This window comes from Phaenicophaeus curvirostris, chromosome 14 (genome assembly GCF_032191515.1).
Source record: "Phaenicophaeus curvirostris isolate KB17595 chromosome 14, BPBGC_Pcur_1.0, whole genome shotgun sequence".
Classification (NCBI taxonomy): domain Eukaryota; kingdom Metazoa; phylum Chordata; class Aves; order Cuculiformes; family Cuculidae; genus Phaenicophaeus; species Phaenicophaeus curvirostris.
In genome coordinates, this window is record NC_091405.1 from 6107104 (window position 1) to 6122430 (window position 15327).

General features: G+C 57.6%; 2 protein-coding genes across 6 annotated transcripts in view; one reads left to right on the forward strand and one right to left on the reverse strand.

Moving 5' to 3' along the window:
- AMFR (autocrine motility factor receptor) overlaps window positions 1-15327 on the forward strand; it is a 414702-nt gene that overhangs the window by 215326 nt on the left and 184049 nt on the right. The gene's annotated exons all lie outside the window — the stretch shown is intronic.
- Window positions 56-11805, reverse strand: SLC12A3 (solute carrier family 12 member 3). 5 transcript variants are annotated; one of them, XM_069868307.1, is made up of 26 exons: window positions 11263-11805; window positions 9989-10135; window positions 9196-9271; window positions 8908-9003; window positions 8629-8768; window positions 8346-8456; window positions 8043-8154; window positions 7656-7786; window positions 7310-7394; window positions 6558-6712; window positions 6136-6243; window positions 5397-5520; window positions 5205-5306; window positions 4954-5109; window positions 4777-4876; window positions 3862-3973; window positions 3168-3308; window positions 2883-2989; window positions 2654-2736; window positions 2451-2519; window positions 1943-2041; window positions 1690-1801; window positions 919-1005; window positions 697-832; window positions 542-609; window positions 56-229 (listed from the first exon to the last, which is right to left on the reverse strand). In XM_069868307.1, exons 1-26 carry the CDS (start codon window positions 11560-11562, stop codon window positions 88-90), a joined length of 3099 nt encoding a protein of 1032 aa, XP_069724408.1. In that variant the 5' UTR covers window positions 11563-11805; the 3' UTR covers window positions 56-87. The 5 variants fall into 5 exon arrangements, with proteins under 5 accessions (XP_069724408.1, XP_069724407.1, XP_069724411.1 ...); XM_069868306.1 differs by having other exon boundaries at window positions 1943-2044; XM_069868308.1 differs by having other exon boundaries at window positions 63-211; window positions 1943-2044.

The following is a 15327-nucleotide window of genomic DNA, read 5'->3' on the forward strand; positions in this document are numbered from 1 at the left end:
AGCCCCCCCGGGGCAAGTCAAGTCTGCTCTGAGGTCAAAACTGGCCTGAAAAATTCACAGCCCGAGTCGGCAGGGTTCCTGGAGGCTTTATTGGCAGTAAAAGGTCAGCACGTTCTCTTGGTTTCCCCGGGTGAGGATGACAGGGGGCCGCAGGTCCTGCGAGAGGGTCTCAAGCCAGGCCATGTAGAGGGAGCTGGGGCAGCGACCCTTCCTGCCGATGGGCAGCGTGCTGCAGCGGCAGCGAGGGGCCGCGTGAGCCACAGCCGCCTCCTGCCACCCTGTCCAGCCGAGCTCCATCCTTAGCCCCTTTCAGCCCAGTGCTAATTTGCAGATTATTTCCCTTAGAAGGGGCAACGTCACATCCTCCCTCCACAACAGGACCCAAGCTGGACCCCTTGGTGCCCTCCAAGGGCTCGCCCCACAGTGCTGCGGTGGTGGGGTCTTCTTCAGGGTGTCCCTGTGTGGAACTGGGAGGGGGAACGTCCAGAGGGACCAGTTCTACGGGGCAAGAAACCATCATGAGGGCATTGCTGACACCTACATGGCTATGAGCGCCGCGTCCCGTGAGTAATCCAGCAAGATCTCATTCAGCCGCACTTGTCGGAGTGACTGTGGAGCGAAGAGAGTTGGCAAACGCAAAGTAATTATTTCCAAAAAGACTTAGTTTTACCTCAAAACCAGGAGAATCCGTGCTACCTTGGCTCTGTTTATATCGACCTCCTCGTCAGAAATCTTCCAGGGACAGCCCTGCTTCATCTCGTGCACCACGGCCTCATCCTTGAAGCCGTCGTTCAGCCTGAAGGGAGCGATCAGGTCATTGAACCTCTTGATGCTGCAAGACAAGCAGATGGTGCCAGAGAAAGGGGTCCGGGCTGGTTTGGGGTTGCTGGGGGGGGAGAAGGAGAGGAGGGTGGTTACTGCTCCGGCCGCGGTTTCTGGTTGATGTCCGGGAGGATGTGGACCTCGTGGAAGCCAAGGCGGAACTTGCTCAGCAGAGAGACGATCCTGCCGACGGGAAAAGGACACATTTTCCAAAAAGGAGCAGGGCACAGTGGTTCGAGCAAGAACTTGCCCTGGCAAACCCCTGCCGCCATCCCCACTTTGCTCTGGGGTTTTCCCCACCCTGCAATCACATTGCTTTTCAGAGGAGGCAAAGCAGCCAGATCAGAGCCTGTTAGAGCAAACCCTGGGGGCATCGGAGTGGGAAGCAGCTCCTGCCACCCACCTATGGGGACAGCGGTGGTGACTACATGGCCAAGAGTTCCTTATGAGGAGCGGCTGAGAGAGCTGGGAATGTTTAGCCTGGAGAAGAGGAGGCTGAGGGGAGACCTCATTGCTCTCTCCAACTCCCTGAAAGGAGGTTGTGGAGAGGAGGGAGCTGGGCTCTTCTCCCAAGTGACAGGGGACAGGACAAGAGGGAATGGCCTCAAGCTCCACCAGGGGAGGTTCAGGCTGAACATTAGGAAAAGATTTTTCACGGAAAGGGTCATTGGGCACTGGAACAGCTGCCCAGGGAGGGGGTTGATTCACCTTCCCTGGAGGGGTTTAAGGGATGGGTGGATGAGGCGCTAAGGGACATGGGTTAGTGATTGATGGGAATGGTTGGACTCGATGATCCAGTGGGTCTCTTCCAACCTGGTGATTCCATGATTCTATGACTGTGGGGCATGCACAGCCACTGCCACTTACGCCTTCCTCTCCTCATCCATCCTGTTGATCTGCCCACCGACGAACACCCGAATTTTGCACTTTCCCCAGCGCTTCTTGCGCCCCAGGAGGTAGGGGATGAGCAGCGTGAGACCTGTCCCCAAAACACCCGGTGGGACACGCGGCAGCAGCAGGCTCACCAGGGCAAGGCTGGGCACCGCAATAGAGGTGCTGGGTTCGCGTTAGCTAGACAGACGGACAGAAAAGAGCCACGGCAGCCAAAGATGAAGGTTACCTCCATCGTCGAAGAGCCAGTAAATGTCGATGGTCTTCTTGCCCTGCTCGCTCTGGAAGATGGTGCTCGCCTGCTGCGCGCCACTCAGAGTGGCAGAGTCTGCTGGCAGGGCAGGAGGGTTCTGGTGTTGGGAGGCGGTGCTGCTGGCCACGGGCAAGGCACCGCTCCCTGCTGGCCCTGGTCCTGCTCCCCACGCCTCTACCTGCAGACCTGACCCCCCCAAAATGGCCTCAAGGTGCACCAAGGCAGGTTCAGATCAGATATTAGGAAAAACTTCTTCACTGAAAGGGTTCTCAAGCACCAGCAGAGGCTGCCCAGGGAGTGGTTGAGTCCCCATCCCTGGAGGTGTTTGAAAGATGGGTAGGTGAAGTGCTTGGGGATGTGGTTTAATAGTGGACAGGTACGGTTGGACTTGATGATCGCAAAGGTCTTTTCCAACTTAGGGATTCTATGATTCTATGAAAAGAATCCTCAGAGATGCTTCAGGGAGCCCTGAGCCAGGACCAACCTGTGCCCAGGGCTGCTCTGCTGCCAGTGCCGTTCCCCGGGAGCTCCGCTGCGTCAAACCCGGGGTTAACTGGGGAAGGAGGAGAAGAGCACGGGCAGCGTCCGGCTGTCCCCATCCTCTTCTGACGTCCTTTGCCTGCAGACACACTGCCAGCTGGCATGTCCTGCAGCTCCGAGCATCCCTGCTTGCCCCAAACTGCTTACCGTGAGCCTGCATCACTCGGGAAACGTTCAGCCCTTCCTTCATTCTCATCAAGCACACGCCGTACTTGAAATCGAACGCATCGCTGGAAGGAGGGAGGAGGAGGAGGCAGTTAATGGTGATGTCGGGCGGCACTGCCAGCCCGGCCAGACCCTGGGCAGGTGGCTGCAGCGTCCCCACACCCAACGGCAGGGCCACCGCCGCATGCCAGAGGAGCCCACGTGGCCGTACTGCAGGATGCCCACGTAGTCCTCCAGGCTCTGCGGGGATGCCGTCCGCCAGTTCCTCTTGTAGCCCAGCACCAGGATGTTGGGTCTCATCTTCCCAAGGCCGGCAGCCTGTGAAGAGGGGTCCCCGTGAGACCCCTCTGCAGGGACAAATGGATACAGGGACAGACAGACTCCACGGGGGAGCGATGCAAAGCGGGGGGGTGCCCGGAGGTCAGGGAGAGGGGTCAGAGCCCCTTGAGCTTTGATGGAAGAGGGGGGACCCTGGTGACTGATGGCCAAGGTCTACCTGGATTAACATCTGGACACCGCTTCTCAGATCCTCAGCCACCACATCCGTGTAGAAAGCTTTTATCTTCCTCTTCACAAGCCACTTGGTGTGACCGTCTGCAGTCAGCCGGGACTCTGGCACCTTCTGCTTCTGTGGTCCCTGTGGGGAGCAGGGGCAGGGGCTCAGGTGTCCCCTTCCAGCTGGTGGTCTTGCCATGAAGGGTCTCCAACTCCTGTCTTCCCTAATCATTCGCAAGACCTGGAGGTAACCACTGCTCGCATGGGAGGTTGCGACCACAGGAAGAACAGCAGATTTTGGGAGTCGACAGCGCACGATGCCGGCAGTTCTATGGCTGCGGATGAGCCGGCGCGTGCTGCGCCGTGTGTCTCCAGTTGCTTTTGAGGCTTCAAGGGGGCAGGACCACCCTGTCCTCTGAGCAACTGCCTCATCCTATCGCATCTTCGCTTTGAAAATTAATTAGCAAGAGGAAGCTGTTAACCCGCAGGGACATCCTGGTGCTTCATCGATATTGCTGAACAAGCTGGAGAGGCTTCCAGATGAAACCTTTCATCATCTGGCAGCACATAAATGAGTGCATTTCTGTTCCCATCTTGTGAGCCCAACAGGACACGGCTGGATTTCTTAGGCTACTGCCCACGGGTGGCCACAACCCCCAGAACAAGGAACCCCCTGGCTTGTGCAGGTGACTCACAATCAGCACGTTGCCACAGAGCATCAAGCTGAGGTTCTTGGTGAATGTGCCCACGAAGTCCACCAGGGCCGGGCGGAAATTGGGAGGGCCAGTGAGCACCAGGCACTGAGGTCTGCAGGAGGGGAGAGAGGAGGTGAAGGCTGGGACTTCAGTGGCACAGATCCTCCTCAGGGCAAGACACATCTCCCGTGCCTGATCAGCAGCAACAACAGGAATCATCTTTAGGATGACATGAGGCCTTATGAGGAGCAGCTGAGAGAGCTGGGGGTGTTTAGCCTGGAGAAGAGGAGGCTGAGGGGAGACCTCATTGCTCTCTCCAACTCCCTGAAAGGAGGTTGTGGAGAGGAGGGAGCTGGGCTCTTCTCCCAAGTGACAGGGGACAGGACGAGAGGGAATGGCCTCAAGCTCCGCCAGGGGAGGTTCAGGCTGAACATTAGGAAAAAAATTTTCACAGAAAGGGTCATTGGGCACTGGCAGAGGCTGCCCAGGGAGGGGGTTGAGTCACCTTCCCTGGAGGTGTTTAAGGGACGGGTGGATGAGGTGCTGAGGGACATGGTTTAGTGACTGATGGGAATGGTTGGACTTGATGATCCGATGGGTCTTTTCCAACCTGGTGATTCTATGATTCTATGAAATTGTGTAGCTGAAGGTCCAGCCTTTGTGGTTTCATAGCAGCTGAGACCAAAACCTCTGTGTCTGCCTGTACAGGGAAGGCAAGGGTTGCCCTGCTTTCCACTTCTGCTCACACGGCAAAGAGGACTTTGGAGACAGACGCATTTTGCCAAGGCTCCCAGCTACTGAGGATGGCAGCAAGGAGGTGGCCATGAGCATAAACCATCCTGGGTTTGCAGGGATCTGCGGGTGACTCTGTCTCCTGCTCTCTCTGTGCCCAGCACTGCGCCCAGCTGCCCTTACCTGTAGTTCTTGATGTGCTCATCCACTTCGCTCAGCCCCACCGAGTAGCTGAGGGCCATGTTGTACGAGCTGGCTTGCATGGAGGAGCCCCAGTTGACGTCTACATAGGGAAGGTGGATTAGCAACAGAGCCAGACACCTCCCGAGTCACTGCCAGTGCCAGGTTACCACCACGCACCTGGCTTTTTGTAGAGGACATATCCGAGGAGGAAGATGACGATGCCAAAGGCGATGAGAGCTGCCCACCAGGTCAGCAGGAACATGATCACCACCGAGATGGCAGCCCCGAAGAGCGCAGCCCACTTGCTGTAATACCGAAAGGAGGGTCGCCAGCCTGCACGCAAACACACACAGAGCGGCTGCTGCCGGGACAGGAAGCCAGACAGGGACCCACTGCCGCGCGGCACAGCCCGGAGCGCAACAGCCCACCTGGGGAGTTGGTGATGGAGGCATGGAAGCAGCTGAAGTTGATGAGGGCGTAGGAGCAGAGAAAGAAGTTGGAAATGATGGGGGCGATGGCGTTGAGTTCGGCTGGGAGAAGGAGGAGGAGGAGAATGAGCTGGTGGTTGTGGGGACGGAGCCAGCCGGCTGGTGCTGGGCACCAGGGCAGTAAGCACCTACCAATGAGGATGAAGCCGACAGCGATGACATAGGTGAGCATGTAGCCGCGGATGGGCTCGTTGTTCCTCCCGTAGCCCTTCCCGAAGAAGCCTATGAGAGGGTAGAGCTGGTCCTTGCAGAGACACTGTGGGGAAGAGATGCATTAGGGACAGGGGGCAGGGTCGGGGGCAAGAGGCAGCAAAGCTGTGGTGGCTTTTGCACCCTTAAGAGCAAGGGTGCCTTGTGCCTTTGCTGCTGGCAGCAACCTCCTCACCCCAGGCTGCTGGCAGCTGCAAATCATAGAATCACCAGGTTGGAAAAGACCCACTGGATTATCGAGTCCAACCATTTCCATCAATCACTAAACCATGTCCCTCAGCACCTTGTCCACCCGTCCCTTAAACACCTCCAGGGAAGGTGACTCAACCCCCTCCCTGGGCAGCTGTTCCAGTGCCCAATGACCCTTTCCATGAAATATTTTTTCCTGATGTCCAGCCTGAACCTCCCCTGGCGCAGCTTGAGGCCATTCCCTCTCGTCCTGTCCCCTGTCACTTGGGAGAAGAGCCCAGCTCCCTCCTCTCCACAACCTCCTTTCAGGTAGTTGGAGAGAGCAATGAGGTCTCCCCTCAGCCTCCTCTTCTCTAGGTTAAAAAAAAATAAAAATCCCTGCAGGGCTGAGCATACGCCCAGGAGTGTCGCCCACTCCCGCTGCCAGGCTCAGGGATGGGAGCTGGGGGACACAGACATGCTGTCCCCTCACCTGGAAGACTTTGGGGGCTGAGACGAGGCAGGCCAGTGCTGAGGAGAGGGTCGCGCCAAAGATCCCTGCGGTGATGAGGGGGCCGAATCCGGACACCATGCTCATGCTCTGCCCCAAAACCAGACAGTCAGAAAGCCCAACACCCCCTGTGCATCCACCGCTGCCCTGGCCCTAAGGGATTTCCAGCCCCCGGCCCCATCCCACTGCCCTCAGTGTTTCCCATCAACGTTATCTGGGTGGTGAAGTCCAGCCACGTCCGCAAACCTGGGAAAGATACACTTTCCAGTGGATCCCCATGACAAGGGTTTTCAAAGGCTCAGATGCCTCCCGGGATGCTGGCAGGACCCAGGAAACCCACCCTGCACAGCACGAACCCAGCCAGGAGCAGGGACCGGGGTGGGGAACCTGGTCCCAAGCACCACCTGGTAGTAGTTGCTGAGCCCGTAGCGGCAGCTCTGCTGCTGGGTGCAGGTGGTGAAGTTCCAGCCCAAAGCGCAGGCCAGTCCCTCGCAGCCTGTCGATCCCATGGCCACGGTGTCGTTCAGGCTGCCCGAGGCGTCCCGGACCACGCAGGAGCCTGGGGGAGAACACGGCACCCGCTCACCTCCTGTGTTTGTGCCGTCCTGGCAGGGCTGGAGCTGGGCTGGCATCTCCCCATGGTTTATCACAGAAACACAGAATCACCAGGTTGGAAAGGACCCACTGGATCATCGAGTCCAACCATTCCCATCAATCACTAAACCATGTCCCTCAGACCAATGGGGTGTCCCCTCAGCCTCCTCTTCTCCAGGCTAAACACCCCCAGCTCTCTCAGCCGTTCCTCATAAGGCCTGTTCTCCAGCCCCCTCACCAGCTTCGTTGCTCTTCTCTAGACTCGCTCCAGAGCCTCAACATCCTTCTTGTGGTGAGGGGCCAGAAGCTCCTCCAGGCAGCTTTCCAGCCCCACATTTGACACATCCCAGCCCCACATGCTGTTGCCTGCAGCATCCCCCGAGTCCCTGCTGTGGGGCTGCTGCTCTGAGCGATGCTGTGAGCTGTGTTGCCCACCCAAGAGGACGTTGGCACCCACAGGGGCAGGAATGAGGGTTGGTGCTGGTGCGCATGGGCTGCTCCCAGATCCCACCACCTGCATCCTCCTGCCCAGTTCTCCTCATCCCCAGAATGTGCCGCTTACCAATCGTAGCAGAAAGCACCAGGTAGGACACGGTGGTCCAGAAGATGGCCATCAAGGTGCCCTTGGGGATGGCCACGGCAGGATCCTGTCCAAGGGAGTCGCAGAAAGATGTAAGGCAGCTTTCCAGCAGCACTGCTAAAATGGCATTTTCATTGTCACTGCTACACAAGAGGGATCCTGATTCATTGTGACACAAAGCCGCAGAGCATCTCCCGGCTGAGCCTTCCCCAAAGTTTCCAGAAAAAATAAAATACAGTCTAAAAGCTGGATCAAAACCACAGCCCTGGGAAATAAGGGGCTTGAGCCCTCAGAAACGCCAGCCTGGGCAGCAATGCTCAAAACTTACCTTCAGGTCACCTGAAATGTTGGCCCCAGCCAGGATGCCGGTTGCTGATGGGAAGAAAATGGAAAACAAGCCAAAGAAGGAGCCCTCGGGTCCGCGCCAGTTGGGCACGAAGTTCTGGGCAAAGATGTCGGCTGGGGAGGAAGGAGAGGAAAAGCGTTTGGTGCCTCCCAACCATCCTTCTCCTGGCTGGAGTGTCTCTGTGCTGGGGGAGGCGTGCCACGGGTGGCAGGTGTCCCGCAGGAGGAGGACTCCATGCCTTTAATGACAACTTTCAGTGAGGAGCACCTTCCCACAGCAAACCTCTCCCCCAGCAGCAGCAGCAAAGAGCCAGGCTCCAGCGATGCACTTGCTCCTGTTGACCATAACCCCAACCCGTGGGGGACCCACCTCGGTAGCTGAAGAAGCCCTTCGACTGCTTCTCTATGGTGGCCGGGATCACTGTCCCCACCAAGTAATTGATGAAGGAAACCAAGATGACCAGGAAAAACAGTATCTGTGCCTGCCAGAGCAGAAAGAGCCAGCTGAGGGGCTCAGGTTTGGGCACCGACAGGGTGAGGAATGAGTTAGGAGAAGCCCTCACCCGTTTTAGGAGACCTAAGGGCATCCTCTGCTCTTCGAATGACCGGTGGGCAGCAGGGACAGCTCTTATCAGCCCAAGGGAATGAGGTGAGCAGAAGAAATGAGGGTTACCTTGGCCTCCCACTCCATGCCAGCCAGGGAGATGCCCAGCAGCACCGTCACGGTGACAACCCCGATGATGCGGATGTCATTGGTGGGGTCCACAATAAGGGAGTTGTGCTCCTGGGTAGGAGGAACCATCCAGAAGGTGGAAGTACCCCTCTCCCTTACCCAACCACCAGGGTTTCCATGGGTTTTAGCAGCCAGTGTTTCATTATCGGTGGTCCAACGTTAAACAAAATTATTGATAGTGGATGGAGGAGGTGAAGGGGACACCCACCCCCCACTTTCTTACCTGCAGCAGGTCCCGCACGGTTTCAGCGAAGCCCACCGTGTGCATGGCCACGGCCACCGCGTTGGCAAAGGCGAAGATCAGCCCGATGGAGCCGCCCAGCTCCGGCCCCAGGCTCCGCGAGATGAGGAAATAGGTGCCCCCTGAGGCAGCGGGAGCGCCCTGTGGCGTCAGCTGCCTCCCTCTCCTCTCCCTCAAGCTTTTGGGGGCGCCACCTGCACCTCCCAGGTGGAGAAGAACCCACTGAGGGGGCTGGAGGTTGTGCTGGGGGTGCTGTCCTACCTGATTTCACTTTGCCGTTGGTGGATATGGCAGAGATGGACAAGCCGGTGATGGTGGTCACCGTCACGGACATCAGGATGATGAGCCACGTCAGGGCTGTGGGGAGAGGGCACCACTTCATTCCCGCATCCTCCTTCTACCTATGAAAATCCCTGGCCCCACACGCTCTCCTGCACTGCCCCCCTCTCCATGAGCCACGATTTCTTCCCCCCCCTCTTCCCTCTGGATGTTTCAGGCCACAGCAAGCCCGGTGCCATCATCTGACCCACCAAATGCCGTGGCACCCACCGATTCCTGCCTGGGCAGTGATCCAGGGCAAGCGCAAGTAGAGGATGACTCCCCAGATGTTCAGCATGCAGCGGATCTAGGGGGACAGAAAGGGGCTGTTAGCACCTCGCGGGCTCTCCTGCTCTCCTGAGCTAAATCCACCGCACCACAGAGAGCAGGGGGATGGCTCAGAGTGCAGGCACTTCCAAAAAAAAGGTAAATCATAAAATCATGGAAGGATTTGGGTTGGAAGGGACCTTAAAGTCCATCCAGTTCCACCCTCTTGCCATGGGCAGGGACACCTCCCACTGGATCAGGGGCTCCAAGCTCCATCCAACCTGGCCTTGAACACCTCCAGGGATGGGGCAGCCACAACTGCCTCCCCCCTTGCAGCTCAAAACCATTCCCCTTTGTCCTATCCCCGCACTCCCTGATAAAGAGCCCCTCTCCAGTTTTCCTGGAGCCCCTTTGAGTCCTGGAAGCTGCTCTGAGATCTCCTAGGAGCCTTCTCTTCTCCAGGCTGAACAACCTCAACTCTCTCAGCCTGTTCTCGTACAGCAGGTGCTCCAGCCCTCAGATCATCTCCGTGGCCTCCTCTGGACTCACTCTAACAGCTGCATGTCCTTCCTGAGCCAAGGACTCCAGAGCTGAACGCAGGGCTCCAGGTGAGATGCCACAACACCAAAGGGGCAGTATCCGCTCCCTTGCCCTGCCGATCCCTCTTCTATGTGACGACGAGGGGCGAATACACTGTTCCCCAGCTTTGGGACCAGGAGGACAAGAAGATGGTCCCCATGGGCCGGGTCACACTCACCATCACTCCCTTCACCCATCCGAAGCGGACAGGCTCTGGCTCAGGGACTTTGCCCGGCTCCCCCTCCGCCTCTTCAGACGCGGTGTCCGGCAGGCCATTGCTCCGCTGCGGGTCACACACGGGGGCGCGGAGGTGGCCTGGATCAGGCTGCATGGACAAGGAGAATGAGGCTGGGGGGTGAAGGCAGCCCCGGGGGATGCAGCTGAGGGGAAAAGCTCTTGCTGGAAACAGCTGGCTTATCCCTCCAGCTTCTCCTGGGCTTGCACATCATAGAATCACCAGGTTGGAAAAGACCCATCGGATCATCAAGTCCAACCATTCCCATCAATCACTAAACCATGTCCCTCAGCACCTCGTCCACCCGTCCCTTAAACACCTCCAGGGAAGGTGACTCAACCCCCTCCCTGGGCAGCCTGTTCCAGTGCCCAATGACCCTTTCTGTGAAATGTTTTTTCCTAATGTTCAGCCTGAACCTCCCCTTGTGGAGCTTGAGGCCATTCCCTCTCGTCCTGTCCCCTGTCACTTGGGAGAAGAGCCCAGCTCCCTCCTCTCCACAACCTCCTTTCAGGGAGTTGGAGAGAGCAATGAGGTCTCCCCTCAGCCTCCTCTTCTCCAGGCTAAACACCCCCAGCTCTCTCAGCCGTTCCTCATAAGGCCTGTTCTCCAGCCCCCTCACCAGCTTCATTGCTCTTCTCTGGACTCTCTCCAGAGCCTCAACATCCTTCTTGTGGTGAGGGGCCCAGAACTGAACACAGGATTCGAGGAGCGGTCTCACCAGTGCCGAGTCCAGAGGGAGAATAACCTCCCTGGACCTGCTGGCCACGCCGTTTCTGATCCAAGCCAAGATGCCATTGGCCTTCTTGGCCACCTGGGCCACTGCTGGCTCATGTTCAGTCGCTGTCAACCAACACCCCCAGGTCCCTCTCCTCCAGGCAGTTTCCAGCCAGACTTCTCCTAGTCTGTAGCTGCTCAGGGTTGTTGTGCCCCAAGGGCAGGACCCGGCATTTGGCCTTGTTAAGCCTCATCCCACTGGTCTCAACCCAGCGGTCCAGCCTGTTCAGATCCCTTTGGAGCCTCCTGACCCTCCAGCAGGTCCACGCCTCCATTCAGCTTAGTGTCACCCGCAAACTTGTTAAGGGTGCACTCGATGCCTTCATCCAGGTCATTGATGAAGACATTGAACAGGGCTGGACCTAGCACTGAGCCCTCAGACATGGTCAGGGCCCGAGTGCCGCTCTGCGGGTCAGCGCCCATGGGATGCCGAGCCCCCTTACCCTGAGGATGGAGTGCAGGTCGGCCAGCGAGGGCCGGCCCTTGCCGGCGTCCCCCCCGTCCTTGCTGTCGGCGTAGTGCTCGTAGGCGGGCACCACGTCCACCGTGTTGTAGCCGAAGGTCCTGGTGCAGAGGGTGCTGCCGGAGAGCTGCGTGGGGTGGGCGCTGTCGCAGCCGGGCCCCTCGGTGGGCGCGTAGGCTCCGCGGCCGCCCTCGTCCGAGCCCAGGAAGGTGCTGATGGTGAAACGGCCGCTGCAGCGGGACAGGGTGGTCGGGAGCTCGGGGACAGGCAGCTCGGCCATCGCCCCTGCCCCACGGCCCCGCTGGCCGTGCCTGCCGGGCGAGGGATGGGGCGAAGAAGGGATTCGCCGGCTTTATAGCCTGCAAAACCGGAGCGAGGCGACCGGCACCCACCCACCGCGGTCGCCAACGGGGGAAAGGAATCGGCTCGAACCACCCCAAGCTGGTCAGGGGGAAAAAAATAGCCCTAAGGGATATCAAAGCCGCCACAATCGGTATCGCTGGCTCCCAGCGCTTGATGGGGGCCGTGATAACGAGTTTGAGATTAAGTCCTAAGGACACAGCGGCAGAGAAACACGGCGCTGAGTTTGCCTCCGGCCCTGACTCAGGAACATTCAGTTCCCACTGGGATTTATTATGGAAAATGGGAGCAAGGCTCCCACGCACCCTCACCCTTCCTCGAGACACCGCCCCAGCCCTGGCCGATCCCGTAAATCGTCTTGGCCAGCCTCCGAGCGGCTGCCTGCAGAGCTGAGCCGCACACAGAGAGGGGAACAGCCCCTTCATCTCACTGTGAAACCAGGGGAAAGGGGTGTGAGACACTGAGGGACTGGAGGGAAATCCCTGTTCAGGAGCCGAGGGGCTGGGATCGGGAACACGGAGGCCAGGGGACACGGAGCAGCGGCAGCCACGGCTCCTCTGTGACTGCCCAGGGTCGTTCCCAGGGGGAACAACCAAGCTCCCGTGGTTCAAGATTCCCTTCCAATCCCATCCTTGTCACTTAAACCCTTCCCCACCTCACACAAAACACGAGCCGAGGCCACCAGGAGCGGAACGGGTGCCGGCGGTACCTCCACAGCCAGTGTCCCACGTGCCCTTCGAGCAGTTCCCGATAAGATCGCTGAAGACAACAGACAATAAAATCCGAGGGCAGCACCAGAGCCCATTTGAATTTCAGCCCCCCGTGCTCTGCAGGTTAATGGAAAATTCGGGCTGCCTGCCCTGCGCCTCCGGCTCTTTTGCACTCGGGCACCGCTGTTAACCTGCGCGTGGAGGCCTCGCCGTGCCGGTTCTGGGAGCTGGTGGAGCCCCACGAGGGCCGGCACGTTCCCTGCGAAGCTGAGGGCAGTTCTTCTCGCCTCTATCCACGTGGCGCAGCCCTCGGAACACCCGGGCAGCACTAAAGGCCGCGGGTTCCCCGTACTCGGCCTTGCGGAGGTGGGGAAGGGCAAGATGGGGATGAGGAACAAGCCCTGCGCAAGCACCACCTGCAGCCCCTCGTGCAAAGCCGTCCCCAGCTCCCGCTCCCAAACCAACAGACGCAGCCGTGGACTCGTGCCCAGCACAAACGGCTTTATTGTAGACCCTCAGCTCAGCAAAATCACCAACTTGCCCAAATCAGTAGGAATCGCAGGAGAGTTAAACCCGGCGGGGTCAGCGATGCTCCGGGAGAGACAGGAGGGATCCAGCAGCCACGTGAAGAGCGAAGCGAGTGGTATGATGCAACCCTGGTGTAGTGAAATAGCCGGATAGTAGGATGCGCTTGCCGTCGGCCTGATTCACAACACCAGCTGCAGCAACAATACCGGGGCCGTCGGGCGCTGGGAGCAGAGAGGAAAGCTCCGGGGGACACCCCACCAGCCCCTGCGCTCAAATCCACAAAGAGGAGCCACGTCGCTTCTGCAGGACCTTCCATCGCTCCCAGACGAACCTCCACTTCGTGATGGCTACTAAAGGCATCGAATGGGCTGAACCGGGTTAGGCAGAGAACGGTGCGATGCTTTACCTGTTTGCCAAAGCGCTACATCTGGGCTTTAATTAAGTTTTAATTGTCCTTTTTCCCCTCCCTGTGGAAGAGGGAACCTACCCCCTGGGTGACAAGGGCCACCTGAACACCACACGGACTCATTTTCTTGGCACTGCAGGGAAGGCAGCCTGGGGAGAGAACACAGAAGGTTATTCAGGCCACTGCCAGCAACCTTACCTGATGAGGCTAATTAGGATCGACTCCCCGCCTCTTCCAGACACTGTTTCCATCCTTTCCAACTGCAGAACCAGACAGAGACAGGACACGAACAGGGACAGTGTTTGAGCACTGACCCATCCCAGCGACACAGAGCTGCAATTACCAATATCCCCTCTTTCCTCCAGGCTAGAAGGAAAACACCTTGTTTCTTTGAGAGGTTAGGGGTTATTAAATTTGTGAGACATGAGTTGGAAGGGAGACAAGAACAACAAAAAAACTCATTAAATTAATTCTTTCTGAATATAATTCCTTCAGCTCCCGCAAGGAACCGGGTCTAAGCACAAGGAACAAGATCCAAGCGCTGTCTTAGATGAACACAGCAGCAGTAGGAGAACCGAGGAGCCACCTCATTTAGCATTTGTCTAGGAAACAAAACAACAAATCAGGATCGAGACGCGGAATCTGCAGTCACTGGGAAATCCAAGAACTGGCAGAGGAGTAGGAATGCATCTCGCAGGCTGCAAGCAGGGACCTGGCTCCGCCACCAGCCGAGCCCAGCACAGACCAGGGTCACCGTGCAGGCACCCCTGTGAAAATACCTTGAAGAATTAGTGTTGTTGGGGGGGGGTTAAAAACCAGCACCAAAGGCACCGAGCTGAGGAGACAGGGCCCACCGACACCAGCTCCACAGCAGGGATTAGGAGGGGCCCTCGAGGAATGTTTCAGCAGGTTTTCTGCTTGTTGGTACCGGTTAAACTCTCACACGAGCTGGTTGTCTTCCAGTAGCTCCATTCAGTCCTTACCAGTAGCCCACAGGTAACCTTGGGCAGAGCTCTGACTTGATTTTTCATCCCCTGGACAGGTAACAGAGGGAGTTCACAAAGGATTCTCAGATTGCCCTGCAGCTCTTCTACAAACCCATGCATCAACTCAGCTCTCGTTTGTGCAGAATATAGAGCATTCATAGAATCATAGAATAACCAGGTTGGAAGAGACACACCGGATCATCGAGTCCAACCATTCCTACCAAAATTCAGCACTGCTCTGCTGATCCCACAGCACTCATGGATGTTTCACCACCACCAAGCCAGGCAAACCATGGAAAATGGACCAGGATGTGCCATGTGTTGGTCCCATACCGGAATGCCACACGCTCCCGTGGCAAATGCTTTTTCCCTCTTTCCTCAAGTCTGCTCTAGCATCACAAGCGTGAGCAGCATTTGACTCACTGAGCCTCCCTTAGGAGGCATCTCATCTACCTGGAGGACTTTTATGGTTGAGGATTAGTCCTGTCCTGGAGCAGGAAAAAGCAGATGGAATTCTCCCAAGCATAGGCTGCAGCATCCATCTGCACTTTTTCAAAGCACAAAGAGGCAGAGCTGCCCTGACTTAGAGAAGATCTGTCAGCTTACACCAAGAACAAATTCAGCTCAGCTGCAAACTGTGCCTGGCAAACCACAAACTCCTCCAGATGCTGCTGCACACTACCAGGATTATCCATCAGCTTCGTGCGAGGCTGTCCAAGCAGACTGAAGCCCTTTGTGTGTGAGGAAAACAGAGGTGGCTCTCACTATGCTCTTTGACAGCACCGGGCTGAAAAGCATCGCCCCTTGTTGTAACGGGAACGTTCGGTGACACCACTTTTGAGCAGGCCACTCCAACACAACGCAAGGATTTAGGGTCACCCCACCAAGCCCTGCTAGCAGACGGAATATTTAGGAAACCAAGAGTGTGATGGTACAAAAGGTTATGAGCTTCACTCCAGCAGCATCAGGTCTGTTGGTCTGGAAGCTGAAGGGGCTGAACCAGGTTGTTCTCTCCAGCAGGATAAACGTGGGGTGGAGAAGAAACAGTGACATCT